Here is a 14469-nt window from a genome sequence, read left to right on the forward strand (position 1 = left end):
ACAGCCATCCTGCACTGCACGTGACAAACAGGTTTGTATTTTACTTTAGTGAACAGATGATATACTCCCCACTTGTCTTGGGACTTAACTGTTTTTCCATTTTCGTGTGGCCAGTTTTGGGAAGGGGAAAGCGACGAATAGCAGACACACTAGTAATGCATTGTGGGACCTGTATGTAGCATTCTTTGTGCATGGCAAGCCAGCTCTAATACACATTTGATATGGTCTTGTGGGCCAAATATAATTAGACCGTGGGTCAAACCTGGCCCTCGGGCCTGAATTTGACGTATATGCTGTAGAACAAATGATAACTGAATGAATTTTGCCTTCCTCCAAGCAATGTGGATCGCACATTATTTGCGTATTGATTGAATGCAATCCTTTTCTGTGAGCGGAGCTGAATTCGTTTGTTAGAGCTTTAATTGAAATGTATGTGCAATCTATGTGTTTGGGAGACCCATGTTTAATTTCATCTTGATGTCTGCATGGCAACAGGATGTAAAATGACAATCCGAGAAATAATTGCACATCAGCACGATTTGACTTATAGTAAGTGTCGAATGCCAAATGCCGCCAATGACTCCTGCTAAAATGTCCTTGTGGCCAAAAGTTCTCCGGGGATGACATGAGCTCCATGTGCACTTTGATGGCTTTTATGACCCTTTTAGTGTGCTCTATCGGTAGTTTCACTGTTCTACCAGCAGATTCTGGGGATGGTCAGAGTTTAGTGTCGATTTATGCATTTCCCCACGCATAAATTTAAATTGAGAAATACCACACTTTGCATGGAAATGACAGTACATACACTTTACCGCACACTTCATAAATGAGGGCTGTTTTTTTCCCCAAAAAATTTGTTCAAAACTTAATGTCACCTCCAGTACAACCTCTATCAACTGAACAAAAAAACCCCTTATCAGTTCAGACCTGAAACAATTACTTTTATGATATCATCATTTTCTTTGAGTAGTCTATTAACTTGGTGATATTCATCCAGTTCTGTGCAAAAGGCCATGCATCTGCTTTTGTCTTCCAAGATCATTATATTTCATGTGGTGCATGCAAGTCAGCTTTCAAATAGAATTGGGAAAAAAAAAATGTTTCTCTTAACCTCAATCTAAACGGGTGGAACAACAGGGGTGTAGATACCTTGATTTTTTTCACAATGGGAATCTGTCATCTGTGTGATCGCTTTTAATAAAGTTCATCAAATGTCGCATTAAATGTTCAGTTTTATTCTTTTTCATCTTTAGGGAGATTTAACCAAAGTTTAAATACCGTGGGTTGAATAAACTCAAATCTTGGCAGTGGGTGGGGCCAGGTCAAAATATAGATTTATCAATACTGTACATTTGAATTCTTCCCTCCGCAATTCAATCCTGATTCAGCCAATCTTCTGGATCGATTCACCTAATGGACAGCGGCAGACACTTTGCATGTGATTCGTATTGTACGGAGGGAAGCAGCAGTTGACCAATCGACAACAAAATGGTAACGAAAGCAAGCGGCAGCCTCTGCATCGTGAGGCTAGCGACTTCTACTTTTAAATGTGACATTTGGGCTCATTTTGGATGACTCTGTGAATCTGGAACATAGGAAATGGACAAAAGATACCTGAACCATGAGGTGCAACACCAACACAAAGATGTCAGAAGTCGCTGTCACAAATCTGGACAAAGAGTTTAGTTTTGCACTTGGGAGTCAAGCGACACCCTATGTACATAAGTAGCACTTCTCGTTTCATCTCTAAGGGGTGCACTACAGTAATACAGCAAACTTGTTGACAAGGGTAATAAATAGAGTGGTACCGGCAATTGTCACAATGACACTAACATGTTACTTAATTAGGGAAAATAGGTATTACAAACCCTAAAAATTATTGTAACCCCAACCCTAGTCAGTAAAGAAACATGCTTCAAGTATACATTCACTTTATGTTTTCAAGAGAGAGGTGTCATTGTATCCTTACTTTTGTACTCCATACCCACAAAGAAGTTATTGTGCAAATTTCCATTTTTTTATGACAATCTCCAAGAGGAAATATTTCAATTTCCATTGTTTATATTGTACAAATTTGCTTTGAGTCACTTTCCATTTGTTTGGCAATCATAATTTGTAGTAATTTATGAGTCAAGCACAATACAGGAAATTCTAATATTTTGGGTGATCTTCGCTAATCATGGCTTTTTACTATTTGTGGTCAGGCTCAGTTCCCATCAGCTACAATATGTGGGGTCCGCGACATTTATTCCTTTATTCTATTGGAACAACGTGTTATGTTAATGGTCTTGTTTTACTTTTTGATCCACTTAAATTCAACTGTCAGAACCAAGAGTGAACCAAAGGACTCGAGACAGTAACTTAAGTGGACAACAATATTGAACACAGCAATAAAAACACAAAAATATATCAATGAAAAACATCTTTATTATAATTAGATACCCCACAGACACAAAAAAAAGTTATAATTTACATGAGGGTGAAATTTTCAGTTCTAATAAGCCTTTGCTAATGAGACAGATGATTCAAACATTGCACAGCAATTGCTTGTTCAGAACTGCTATCAGACTTGTGCAGCCTCCTTCCACCTTGGTGCGTCGATACTAAGGCTGTGCGATGAGAGATGAATGTGGGACAGGAGGCGAGATTTTGCCTGTCTTCTTACTCATGAAGTCATCTTGAGCTGCAGAGTGACTAATTCAATGAATCAAGTAATCATTTATGACTTTCTTTTTCAATCAAGGGACATTTGTAAGCTTTCCACATTCACCTCCACACTGAGAAAACAAGTGACACAAATTCTGCAACTTCCATCTGTGACAGGTTTTGGTGTCTTAATGCATCATAATAAAATATATATAAAAAAAAATATATATATATATGGGCTCAGTTTTCAGTAAACATTAGTCACCATGGGAGGGCCCGCCTAATTTAGACCAAGGGGCTTGTTACAGAAAATGACAATTCATCGAGGCTTTCTGTATTAGACTTGCGTTTTTAGTGTGGTTGACATTTCAAGCTGCATGAACTAATACATCTGTTATTTGTTGATCATTTGATTATTAACATACTTCACAAACCAAATCAGCTGCTCTGCTGGAGTTGCAGATAGAGCACATATGCCAGTCTCTCCCGCCCCCCAATTGTCTCCCTCCACACCCGCCACGCACAAGCAAACATTGGCATTGATTCACAATTCAGCCCTCAATGAAAGAGCAAAGCAGTGGAAAAAGCATTTGTCTTCCACTCTCCTGTGAACATCCTGACGCGGGCATTGAACAAAGTCACTCATCACATACTAATCTTGAATTTCAGGGCTTTTAGTTTACACATATGCTGCCCCGATGGCCTTGTGAATAATTGACAGAGAGACACCAATGCAAAATGAGTCAAAGTGGAGGCGTCACAGATCAGAAGAGATCTGCTTGGAGAGTTTTACGGAAGTCTAATCCACCTCTCTTTCATGAGTGGCACCCTCTGGCCGCCCGTTTGTGGATCTGTCCGGCTCCATATTGACGCTAGTCCGCCTGAATGCTTAGACCGCACGCCTCTTGCTTTTTCGGGCTATCATCGTCTTCTCCCTGCAAGTCAATGCGAACTTGGTCTTTCAAGTCCAAAGCCAGTGCTGTGTCAGGGCCTACGACATCACCGTTGATACCGAGTGCCCCACCCAGCGCATCCTGTGAGCTGAGGTGTCCATCTTTGACAGGGGAGGAGCTGTCTGACTCGTTACTGACAGGAGAGATGTCGCTGCTGCTGTGGTTGACTGATTGGGAGCCGGATGCTGAGGGCCCTTTCAAGGGAATCTGCCATGAGGGGATCTTAGAAATTGAGGGAGTGGAAGGAAATTGTCTCCTGTGACAGAGAATAACGACATTATCATTTAGCAATTGGAAATACAGGAGTACCTTGACCTTTTGGCCATCGTTTTTGAACATGGCAAGACTTCTAATAAAGCATACAAGACTTAAGCCTCTCTTAAGAGATTCAACTCACATACAAAGCAGAAGAGTCTCTGGCGGTGTCCAAAATTGTTTTTGTTCACTGTTTAATAGTTGAAGATGATCACTGGCCAACATGTGAATGTCTACTAATTGTGATGTAAGATTAATGATTTAAAATCACATATATAGGTGAGCAGAAGTATTGGAACAAATAGACCGATGTGAATGAGACTTCACATTTGGTTTCAAATCCTTTGATTGTTGTAATTGCTTCAAGTTTATGACCATTAACATGAACAACCTTTTGTATTATTCTTATGTGATGGTGTCCCAGACTTTCAAGGAAACCTCTTAAAAGTATGCTTTTATTTTCTTTTTTGGGAGGGCGGGTGTTGCTCCCTTTAGGCTTCCTCTTTCACAGGTTTTTGACAGTGTCTAGCCTCATCTGGCTGCATTATCATCTTTTGTTGCTTTACTTTATGCCAAATTTCAGCCTGGCGTTCCTATTCTTTTTGTACAGTATCATTTCTTTTGTCCATGGAGGTTGTTGGTGAGGTCACAATATTTTAGGCTAACGTTTATGATTTGGCAGTGCGTGTCGAATAGAACAGAGACTATCATTTTGTTTCTCTCACAGTAATTCAGATTTTAACATTTTGGCTCCTAGTTTCGACGCCGACAGTCCGCCGAGCCACCGAAGAAACATGCTGAAAACCAATGAAGAAGAGCCAAAAACCAAAGAAGTATTGAGCGGTGTTCAAAAGTTTGACTTAACTTTGTTAAAACAAATGAACAGACGCCTCAGTGCAAAACAAAGGATAATAGCATTGTATGTATTGTGCAAAGGAGGTTTCATTATGTGTACAAGTAACGGGGGTGGCTATCTTTGACAAGCCTCTGATTGCTATGAGTCTCCCTCAGCGAAGTCATAACCGGTTGAGTAAAAATAAAATGCATCTAATGCCAACATTGACGCAGCTAACAATTCAAACTGTGACTTAAAATGGTGAGTCAAAATCAATGGAAATAATCAATGAACGTTACAATATGTATTATTGATAGCAAGAATGTGCAGGAGACACTCTGTCCATACAAACACACATTACCTGAAAAGGCAGATATTGTAATGCAATAAAAAAAAATGTTTTAGAGTTTATACTTTACCTGCTGTGAAACCTGACTATACAAGCAGACATTGAATGTTCGACCAGAGACACCAACATTCTTTACCACGGTAGATGACGCGTCATACTGTGCTATCCTTGTGCAACTCTGGGCTCGTCTGACCACTGCTGTAGTGACTATGTCCCAAATCAGTAACAAGTTCCACTATCACATTCATGTGAGGTACTGTAAATATCTAGAAATAAAAGAAAATGATGACCTCGTGTCCCACAATTATTTTTGCGGTCAACCCCAAATGTTTTGAGCCAACTGCCTGCTTCACTATTCTTTTTAATTCCTTCTTCATTTTCCTTTTACTGCCACAAAAGAGAGCAAAAGTAAAGTCAAAGGACCGGTAGGTAGTAGTCTTGTTTACCTATAAAAGTATGGAAACACAAAAGACAGTGCTGAGATGCTGAAGACTGCAGTATGCTAATGGCCAAGGCAAGCTGTGAAATAAAAGTAATAGTGCGATCTGTAATATCTAGTGCCACAGTTAGATAATATCCCCAAACCCCATTTGACATTTATGGTTGTTTAAGGGTGCAAGTAGTTTGGAATACCGTATAGTGTTGTATTAATTCGTACCTGAACACAAATGTTTGTGATACCTGAAGCAGCACTACAACTTAAAATCAGGCTAAGACCACGGTGTGACACTCTTGACTTGCAAGATGATGATCTGTTCATTCAGTGTTGCGAATGAGCAATGATCATTTGGGATGACTACAACTGAGAATCACATTTTAAAACTACTAGCTTACTGAAACGATAAACTAGAATCGCACAGTGGTTAAAAAAAAAACATTATTTCAATGGCATTCTCCAACAGTTTGATATTCATGCAGTCTACTGCTTGCATTTTTTGGACAAAGGGTTAGCTGTAACTGTTCACTGTCTATTGAATCTGTTGAAAAGACACTATTGTAGGTATTGTATCTTGTGATCTAAAACACGATTTAAATTTGAACATGATTTTTGTAAAATTTTAGAAATGCAAATATGGAAAACAGTCTTTCAAATTAATAATATATTAACAAGTACTTCATAAAGTAACATGGTGTGGATGGATAAAAATGTAGCGATATTAGGCTGATTAAAATGTACACAGTTTCCCACGTGTAGGCAAGAGATTCAAGAGAGATGTTCCCGTTCAATAATGTCACATGGGAGAAATGGGACACATCCATAGAAATCCAAACAGGCTAGAAAACAACGTTGGTCTTTGGAGTGCGCACACACACACACACACACACACACACACACACACACACACACACGCATGCACACACACACACACACACACACACAACACACACACACACCACACACACACACGCACACACACACACACAACACACACACGCACGCACACACACACACGCACACACACACCACACACACCACACTGACGAGGGGACTGAATAACTTTGTTACCTGCTAAGCAGTAAACCCTTCAAAGAGACTATCTCAGCTTTCAGCTCTCCAACTATTTGGTTGTCCAGGATGCGAGTGGTTGCAGATGCCGCCTAAAGGAAAATATAACACACAATACATCCCCCAAAGTCAACAAGACTGTTTCAACGATCCCTCCATTATCACTCAGTACAAAAGGAAAAAAAAATCAAAACCAGCTTTGTTTCGAAAAAGAGACATAGGCTATTGGGTAAACAAACATGGTAAACAGAAAGCCTCGATATTTGTGTAGTCGTGAAGGTCATCTGGTCACCTTGGCAACCCCTACACTGTACAGTATATGGGTAAAGACAAACAATAACATGACAGTCAAATTGATTTGCACCACAGGGCGAATGAATCAACGATTCAGTAGTTCCCTATTACTCAGGAAAAGTTAAGGCAGTGTGGAGTGTTTTGGATAATGTAATGTAATATAATATAATGTTGATAGTGGATGGATGGATGAAATAATAATATAAATCTAAAAACATGCTTTAGCTTTGAACAATAGCTACACTCATGAGTGCAGATCGTTCCTTTAACGTATGTGAAAGATATTTGCTCTGTTACACACACATGAAACCTATGTAAAAAATAGAAAAACAATGCATACCAATAAGCAGCTTCTGGAAAAAAAAGAAAATAAAAGGGATTTATGTTTATCTGCTTGGCGTTTCATGCATATCAAATGCTATAGTACCCTAACTCTCTTTTTCTCTCTCTCATTCCTCCCTTAGAGTTTCCAGTAAAAAAAAAAAAAAAAAAAAAAAAACACTAAAATATGCTAATAGTGCTGACATAATATTATAACTATCTTTTAAAAAATCATCCCTTCCTGCCCCATTTTATGCCTCTAATTTTTGTTTTAATTAGTAGTTTACAATTGGTCACGGTGCGAGAAGAAATAACTGATTGTAAAAACAGGAGCCATGACCGAAGAGATGTCAATCATTTGCTCAACTGAACTGCCCCAAATGGAGGCTTTCGCGAACACACCTCAGTCTGTTGGAAAGGAGACTACTATAGTTTCCTTGCTGAATGATGCAACTATGGTGAGCAACAAAAGTTTAAAAAAAAAAATTGGACAGCTCTTGAGACAAATCAAGGCTAAACATATAAAACGATGGTCGCTTGCATGGGTGGGCAAAGAGAACGACAGCATACGTTATTTCATCATTCTCAGCAGGTCGTCATGTTTGTTGATGACCTCTCGGATTTTAAATGAATTGTACAATCCAAAAACTACATCAAACTGCTAACATTACATGTTTGACAGTACACCATCATGAATAAGTCATGCTAACAATGTAGCTGTCGTGTATGCACGAGAGTGTGCTGGGATGTTTCTCTGGCCAAAGACACAAAGGGGACGGGAATTGGAAGTAACCCCACAGTGTATCAGGGTTTATTGAATATTTATTATTGATGTTATGAAGGTGTTATGAATTGTATCAGGTTTATTACATTACATACATATTACAGGGTTAATTCCTTCTGTTTATTTTTTTTCCCTTTGAAATCAATTGAGATCATAGATGTCGCACTTTATATTCAACTGTTGCTCTGTTTACCACACTATTTTGGAATGTACTTGAAAGTTAATTTAAAAAAAAAAAAAAAAGTTGCATTACAGTTCATTGAAAAGGAGTGTGTTCACATGAAGTCCAAAACTCCAACTTGAACTTGAGTTACAGGCCTACCAATATTCTCGTCCGGAAATGCATTTTGAGATTATATTTCCATAACTGCCTCATTTTGTTGCTTTAGTTCACCCATGTCAATTCATTGTCTAGAAAGCATTTTGGTTTAAAAACATTGCTTGTGGTGTCAAATAAATGTACTGTCTGAAATGAAAATGCTATTAATACTGATTAATTAATTCAATTATTGACAACATGCAAGAAATTCGTCTCCAGTAGTTGGATCCGTTCTAATACGACAACAGACAGTCAATCTACAGAGAATACTTTTGAGAAATAAAAACATTGCGATAATAGTCACGGAGCAATAATTTCTTTCTTGCTTTGAAACAGGGAACTACCCGGTTGATATTTTTGTAGAATATTGTAAAAAAGAAGTAAAACAAATACATTATGTCAAAGACATTTCAGTTGCTATTTTTTACTACTACAAAGCAGAAACCACATAGAAAATTCTCATGAGTAAAAAAATAAATATAATAAAATATATAGATAGATTCCACAGCTACTACAACACGTACCAACATGTAATAGATGGCCACACGTGTGTTGTATGTGCTTGGAGACCAAATGAAAATTGTTTGTGGTGGAGTATAAAAAGGAACATGTACTGAGTTGCTCTTTAACCTCACTTACCACATGGATCTTGTTACAAAAATCATAAAATCACAAAGGCTATTGATTTTGAACTAAAAGCATTAATCCCATAAAACTTCAGGTAGAAACCTGAACAGACAGTGGACCAGCTCCAAATATAGTCCTGTTTCATCTATTTTTCAAAGTTGGAAAATGTATGTATGATATTTAGCAAATAGTACTTCCATTAGTTTTATACAACCTTCAGATGCTTTATCGTTATATGTAACTACTATCTGTTTTTTTGGCCATGTTGTACAGACAAGTTGTTCCCAGCTATGATGTGACTACGAGCGGTTTTTCGATAAAGATAAGTTGAGTGCAGCTGGACAAAGAATTCATTTGCTTTCCTATTCTTTTCTCTCTCCGCCACTTCTTTATAATGGAGGTGATTGTTTTGGTTAAACTTCAGATTTTTATTTTTTTTTTGAGATCAAAACACAAAAATTGCTTCCTTACTTATTGTGTCAGAAAAAGATATGCCTCAACAGTTGTTTTGTTTTGTCTGGATGTGGGGAAAATAGGATTGACTGCCCATCCGGGGAACTGCAGGAGTGAATGATCATGCACTCATGAGTCCTGCCTCCACCCATAGAATTAATGACGTGAAGGCGGACCTGTGGATGTCCGCTATCACCTCAGGATTTAAACGGACATGTCCTCCAAATAAAAGGTTACGGTAAAGAATATTTTAATTAAAAATGTGTATTATATTTGAAACAATCTTGTGTTTATAATAGGTGGTATTAGTAATTGCTCTGCCCACATTCCATTGGTAGGGTCCGAGTCCCGTTGTGCATGTTAAAATCTAGGTAAAAGTCTTTGAGGTTTAAGAATTTATTTAAAGTCTAGGTTAAAGCTCTTCTGGTTGGAGTCCAGACATTTGGGGTTAAGGACGCTAACAATTTCAGATTTTAAAACAATATAAAAAAAGACAAAGAAAATTATTTTTAAAAAAAAGTGCATTATTTTGACTGATTACAAAAAAAAATCTGTTGTTCACTAGGGATACTGTAAGTATCTCTGTGTTATTCTTGTAATGTATTAAGTTACTGCAGGGGAAAACAAGTTGTGGGGAAAACATTTATTTATAGTGGCATTGACTGTAAAAGGATTGTTATATGCTACAACCTGCAGTCACAAATTTGCACAGCTGTGCCTTTGTTTTATGTAGTGTAGTCTGTACGTTTATGTGCAACATTTTTTTTTTTTGGTGTTGTCTCTGTGTATATGCACAGCTGTGTGTCTTATGTTCTCATTTCTCGAGTATTGTCATGTGCTCTTAGAGTTTGGCTTAGACTTCAGTAAGCGGTAACAACTGGTGACACCTGCACCTTCACGTCTCTGTGCAAAGACTTCTTTTTTGGAATAAAAACCCACAAAGACTACTTCCTCACTTATTCCTTTAAGAAAATATTTGCTTTGAAAATCATCCCATAAGATAGAAGGATATTTTTCCACACACTTTTGGGGAAAAAAAAAAAAATCATGAAAATATTTTTGTCGGGTATTGGGAAAAAAGAAGTAAAACAAACATTATTATATATTATTATATAACAGATTCCAGTTATTGTTTTTACTACTACAAATAAAAAATGTTCTTGGAAAATTCTCGAGTAAAAAAATAATTATAATAAAATACATAGATAAAATTATTCCACAGCTATTACAAAATGCACAATCGGTAAATAGATGGCCACGTGTGCTGTGAGCTATTTCACTTGTCATTGTTGGTTCAATGCAGAAAACAGTGGAACCTCAGTTTGATGGACCGAGAGGGTCGTCCAATCAACCAATTTTTCTGTTCATTGGAAGCACTTCTTTTTGTGTCCCAAAATACCTTGTACAGTACAAAATTATTGCAAATACATCAGATGAAGTATGTACGATGTATGCACAAGACCATTCTTAACTTTGGTAGGGTCTACATCACAACGTCACTGCAAAAGCTTAAATTCGTCCTTATTTTGATATATGTGACAGTTTGGTTTTTCACGCTGTATTCTTCATATACTCTAGCCATGGAAAACCCAGACTCAAGTTTTCACCAATACTAAGGTGAGTGTGATTCCTTTTCTCACCTCCATTATGACTGGATGTCATAGTGAAGGTCTTAACAAAAATCAAAACCAATGTGAGTAGTGTTTACAGGACCGAAATCAGACTAAAATTTGTCAAGACTTACAGAAAATGCTTGACCTCTGTAATTGCCAACAAAGGGTATAAAACAAAGTATTGTGATGAACTTTTATTATTGACCAAATTGTTATTTTCCACCATAAATTTCCAATAAATTCTTTCAAAATGAGAAAATATTTTTTTTTCCCCCTCATTTTGTCTTTCATATATGAGGTGTACCACTGATGAAAATTACAGGCCGCTTGTATCTTTTTAAGTGGGAAAACTTGCACAATTGGTGGCTGACCAAATACATTTTGACCCTACCGTATGTGAGGATACTCAAGGGAGAAAGGTCAAAGTCACAGGAAAACTGGACTAAAACTAAAACTATAGCAAGTCTCGACTAACTCACCGGAGGATGCTTGCCAGGGACTGCTATTGGATAAAAGGGAAAAATTTGGACTCTATCGCTTGTAATAAAATCCAAGAGAAATTAATTGAATCAAATCTGAAAGGGATCAACTCATTTACTGAGCAAGGAGGAGGCTGAGGAGGAAAAGTAAAGAACTAAAGATGAGGAGATCAGCTGTATTTCTCAGTGGGGTTGTTTATCAGCTCCATAACCTTGTTGATGCGCAGTGTTTTAGAGGTGCTGCATTGGGAGGCCCAGGAAAACATTCTTATTATAATTATCACTTTATTACTACCATTTTAACCCCTTCCCTCCGCAAGCTATCACTATAATAAAGCATGATTAAGATTACATAAAAAAATATGTATAGGCTGATATTGGATGGTTTCCTGAGATGGTAACTTTTTTTTTTTTTTAAGACTTCCACATCACACTAATGCAGCCGCACTAATGATGTGGCTACAAACACAAGGGAGGGAGCTAGTTTAAAACAAGTCATCAGCGTTGGCAACTTTGATTTTTTTTAAGATTTCTACTTCTCTGATCCCTGTAGCGACTTTTGTTTTAAGAAAGACACTTTGAGTTTAAATCCCGCTAAGAGACCATAAAAATTCCAGAAGTGGAAAAAACAAAACAAAATCAAAACTTGTTTTGAATAATGTGTTTTGCTAATAAGCCAAGTAAAAAAAAAAAAAAAAAAAAGTGACAAACAGAACTGAAGCAGATATCCCAGTTTTATTTCATTCATTCATTCAGCAAGCATTGACTTCGCAATAGCTTTGAAAGAGTGAGATAGTTTAGAGTCAAAACAGCTCGTTGATGGTTTCAACTGCTCAACCGGGCCACGGCCCATGGGATTCTTTAGATGAACGCTCATATTTGCTTGGCAAACTTTTAAGCCAGATCCTCTTCCTGACACAACCCTTTGCATTTATACAGGCTTGGGACCGGTCTTGTGCCCCTCTAGGGCCGCATTACTATCACGTATGTACAGTGAAGAAAATAAATATTTGAACACCCTGCTATATTGCAAGTTCTCCCACTTAGAAATCATGAAGGGGTCTGAAATTTTCATCGTAGGTGCATGTCCACTGTGAGAGAGATAATCTAAAAGAAAAATCCAGAAATCAGTGTATGATTTTTTTTAATGATTTATTTGTGATACACAGCTGCAAATAAGTATTTCAACACCTGTCTATCAGCTACAATTCTGACCCTCAAAGACATGTTAGTCCGCCTTTAAAAGTCCACCTCCAATCCATGTATTATCACTGACTCAGATGCACCTATGTGAAGTTGTTAGCGGAATAAAGACACTTGTCCACCCCATACAATCAGTAAGACTCAAACTTGGAACATGGCCAAGACCAAAAAGCTGTCCAAAAACACCAGAGACAAAATTGTACAACTCCACACGCCTGGAAAAGGCTAAGGAGAAATTGCCAAACAGCATGGTGAAAAAACGTCCACTGCTCTAGCAAACATTAGAAAATGGAAAAAGCTAAACATGACTGTCAATCTCAATCGAAGTGGAGCCCCATGCAAGATATCACCTTGTAGGGTCTCAATGGTCCTTAGAAAGGTGAGGAATCAGCCCAGGACGCACGACAGGACTTGGTCAATGACCTGAAAAGAGCTGGGACCACCGTTTCCAACTTGACTGTTGGTAATACACAAAGACGTCATGGTTTAAAATGGCACTTAAGGTTCCTCTACTTAAACCAGCACATGTCAAGCCCCGTCTTAAGTTGTCCAATGACCATTTGGATGATATAGAGGAGTCATGGGAGGAGGTTTTGTGGTCAGATGACACCAAAATTGAACTTTTTGGTCATAATTCCACTAACCATGTTTGGAGGAAGACGAATGATGAGTTCCATCCCAAGGACACCATCCCTACTTTGAAGCATGGGGGTAGTAGCATCATGGTTTTGGGGTGTTTTTCTGGACATGGGACAGGATGATTGCATTGTATTAAGGAGAGGATGACCGGATATATTGTGAGATTTTGAGGAACAACCTCTTTCCTTCAGTCAGAGCATTGAAGATGGGTCGTGGCTGGGTCTTTCAACATGACAATGACCCGAAGCACACAGCCAGGAAAACCAAGGAGCGGCTCCGTAAGAAGCATATCAAGGTTCTGGCGTAGCCTAGCCGGTCTCCAGACCTAAACCCAGTAGAAAATCTTTCGGGGGAGCTGAAACTCCGTATTTCTCAGCAACAGCCCAGAAACCTGTCTGATCTAGAGATCTGTGTGGAGGAGTGGGCCAAAATCCCTCCTGCTGTGTGTGTCAACCTGGTGAACAACTACATGAAATGTTTGACCTCAGTAACTGCAAACAAAGGCTACTGTACAAAATATTACCATTGGTTTTCAAATACTTTTTTGCAGCTGTATCACACAATTAAATCGTTAAAAAAAAAAAATCATACATTGTGATTTCTGGATTTTTCTTTTCAGATTCTCTCTCTCACAGTGGACATGCACCTACGATGAAATTTCAGACCCCTCCATGATTTCTAAGTGGGAGAACTTGCAATATAGCAGGGTGTTCAATTACTCATTTTCTTCACTGTATTTATTTCAACTTGTCCCTTTAGGGATCGCCACAGCGTGTCATTAGTATTTACCGGTCTATATCTGGCTATAAGGAACCCCGAGTCAAATGTAATTTTGAATCTATGCTACAGGGTGCTACGAATGTGGATGTTCTTAATTTGAACACCCTTAATTTAAATCATGCAGACTTAATGCCACCTGCATATCGACAGGAAGTCGCGAGACTAGAGCTTTGGTGTGGCCAACACAACCTATCATCTCCCAACCTCTACACTCTAAAGACTGTAGAGATGATTGTGGACTTCAGGAGGCATCCTTCACCAGAGATCGCCCTCACGCTATCTACAGTATCTGTCTGGTGTCAACTGTCGAGACCTTAATGTAAGCAAACTAACCGAACTACTAGAGACAAATTCCTTGTTTTTGTTTTTACATACTTAGCAAAACAAAGATGACTGATGAAAGAATAAATCT

General features: G+C 38.2%; 1 protein-coding gene across 1 annotated transcript in view; it reads right to left on the minus strand.

The window, feature by feature from the left end:
* Window positions 1–2407: 2407 nt before the first annotated feature.
* The window catches only part of pex14 (peroxisomal biogenesis factor 14), a 69421-nt gene continuing 57359 nt past the window's right edge, over window positions 2408–14469 (minus strand). The window contains exons 8-9 of the mRNA XM_061834175.1: window positions 6546–6637; window positions 2408–3855 (exon numbers count right to left, since the gene is read on the minus strand). Coding sequence (XP_061690159.1) covers window positions 3519–3855; window positions 6546–6637 — 429 coding nt within the window. The 3' untranslated portion in view covers window positions 2408–3518. The remainder of the gene's footprint in view (window positions 3856–6545; window positions 6638–14469) is intronic.

The sequence above is a fragment of the Syngnathoides biaculeatus genome, chromosome 2 (assembly GCF_019802595.1).
Source record: "Syngnathoides biaculeatus isolate LvHL_M chromosome 2, ASM1980259v1, whole genome shotgun sequence".
NCBI classification, from domain to species: Eukaryota; Metazoa; Chordata; class Actinopteri; order Syngnathiformes; family Syngnathidae; genus Syngnathoides; species Syngnathoides biaculeatus.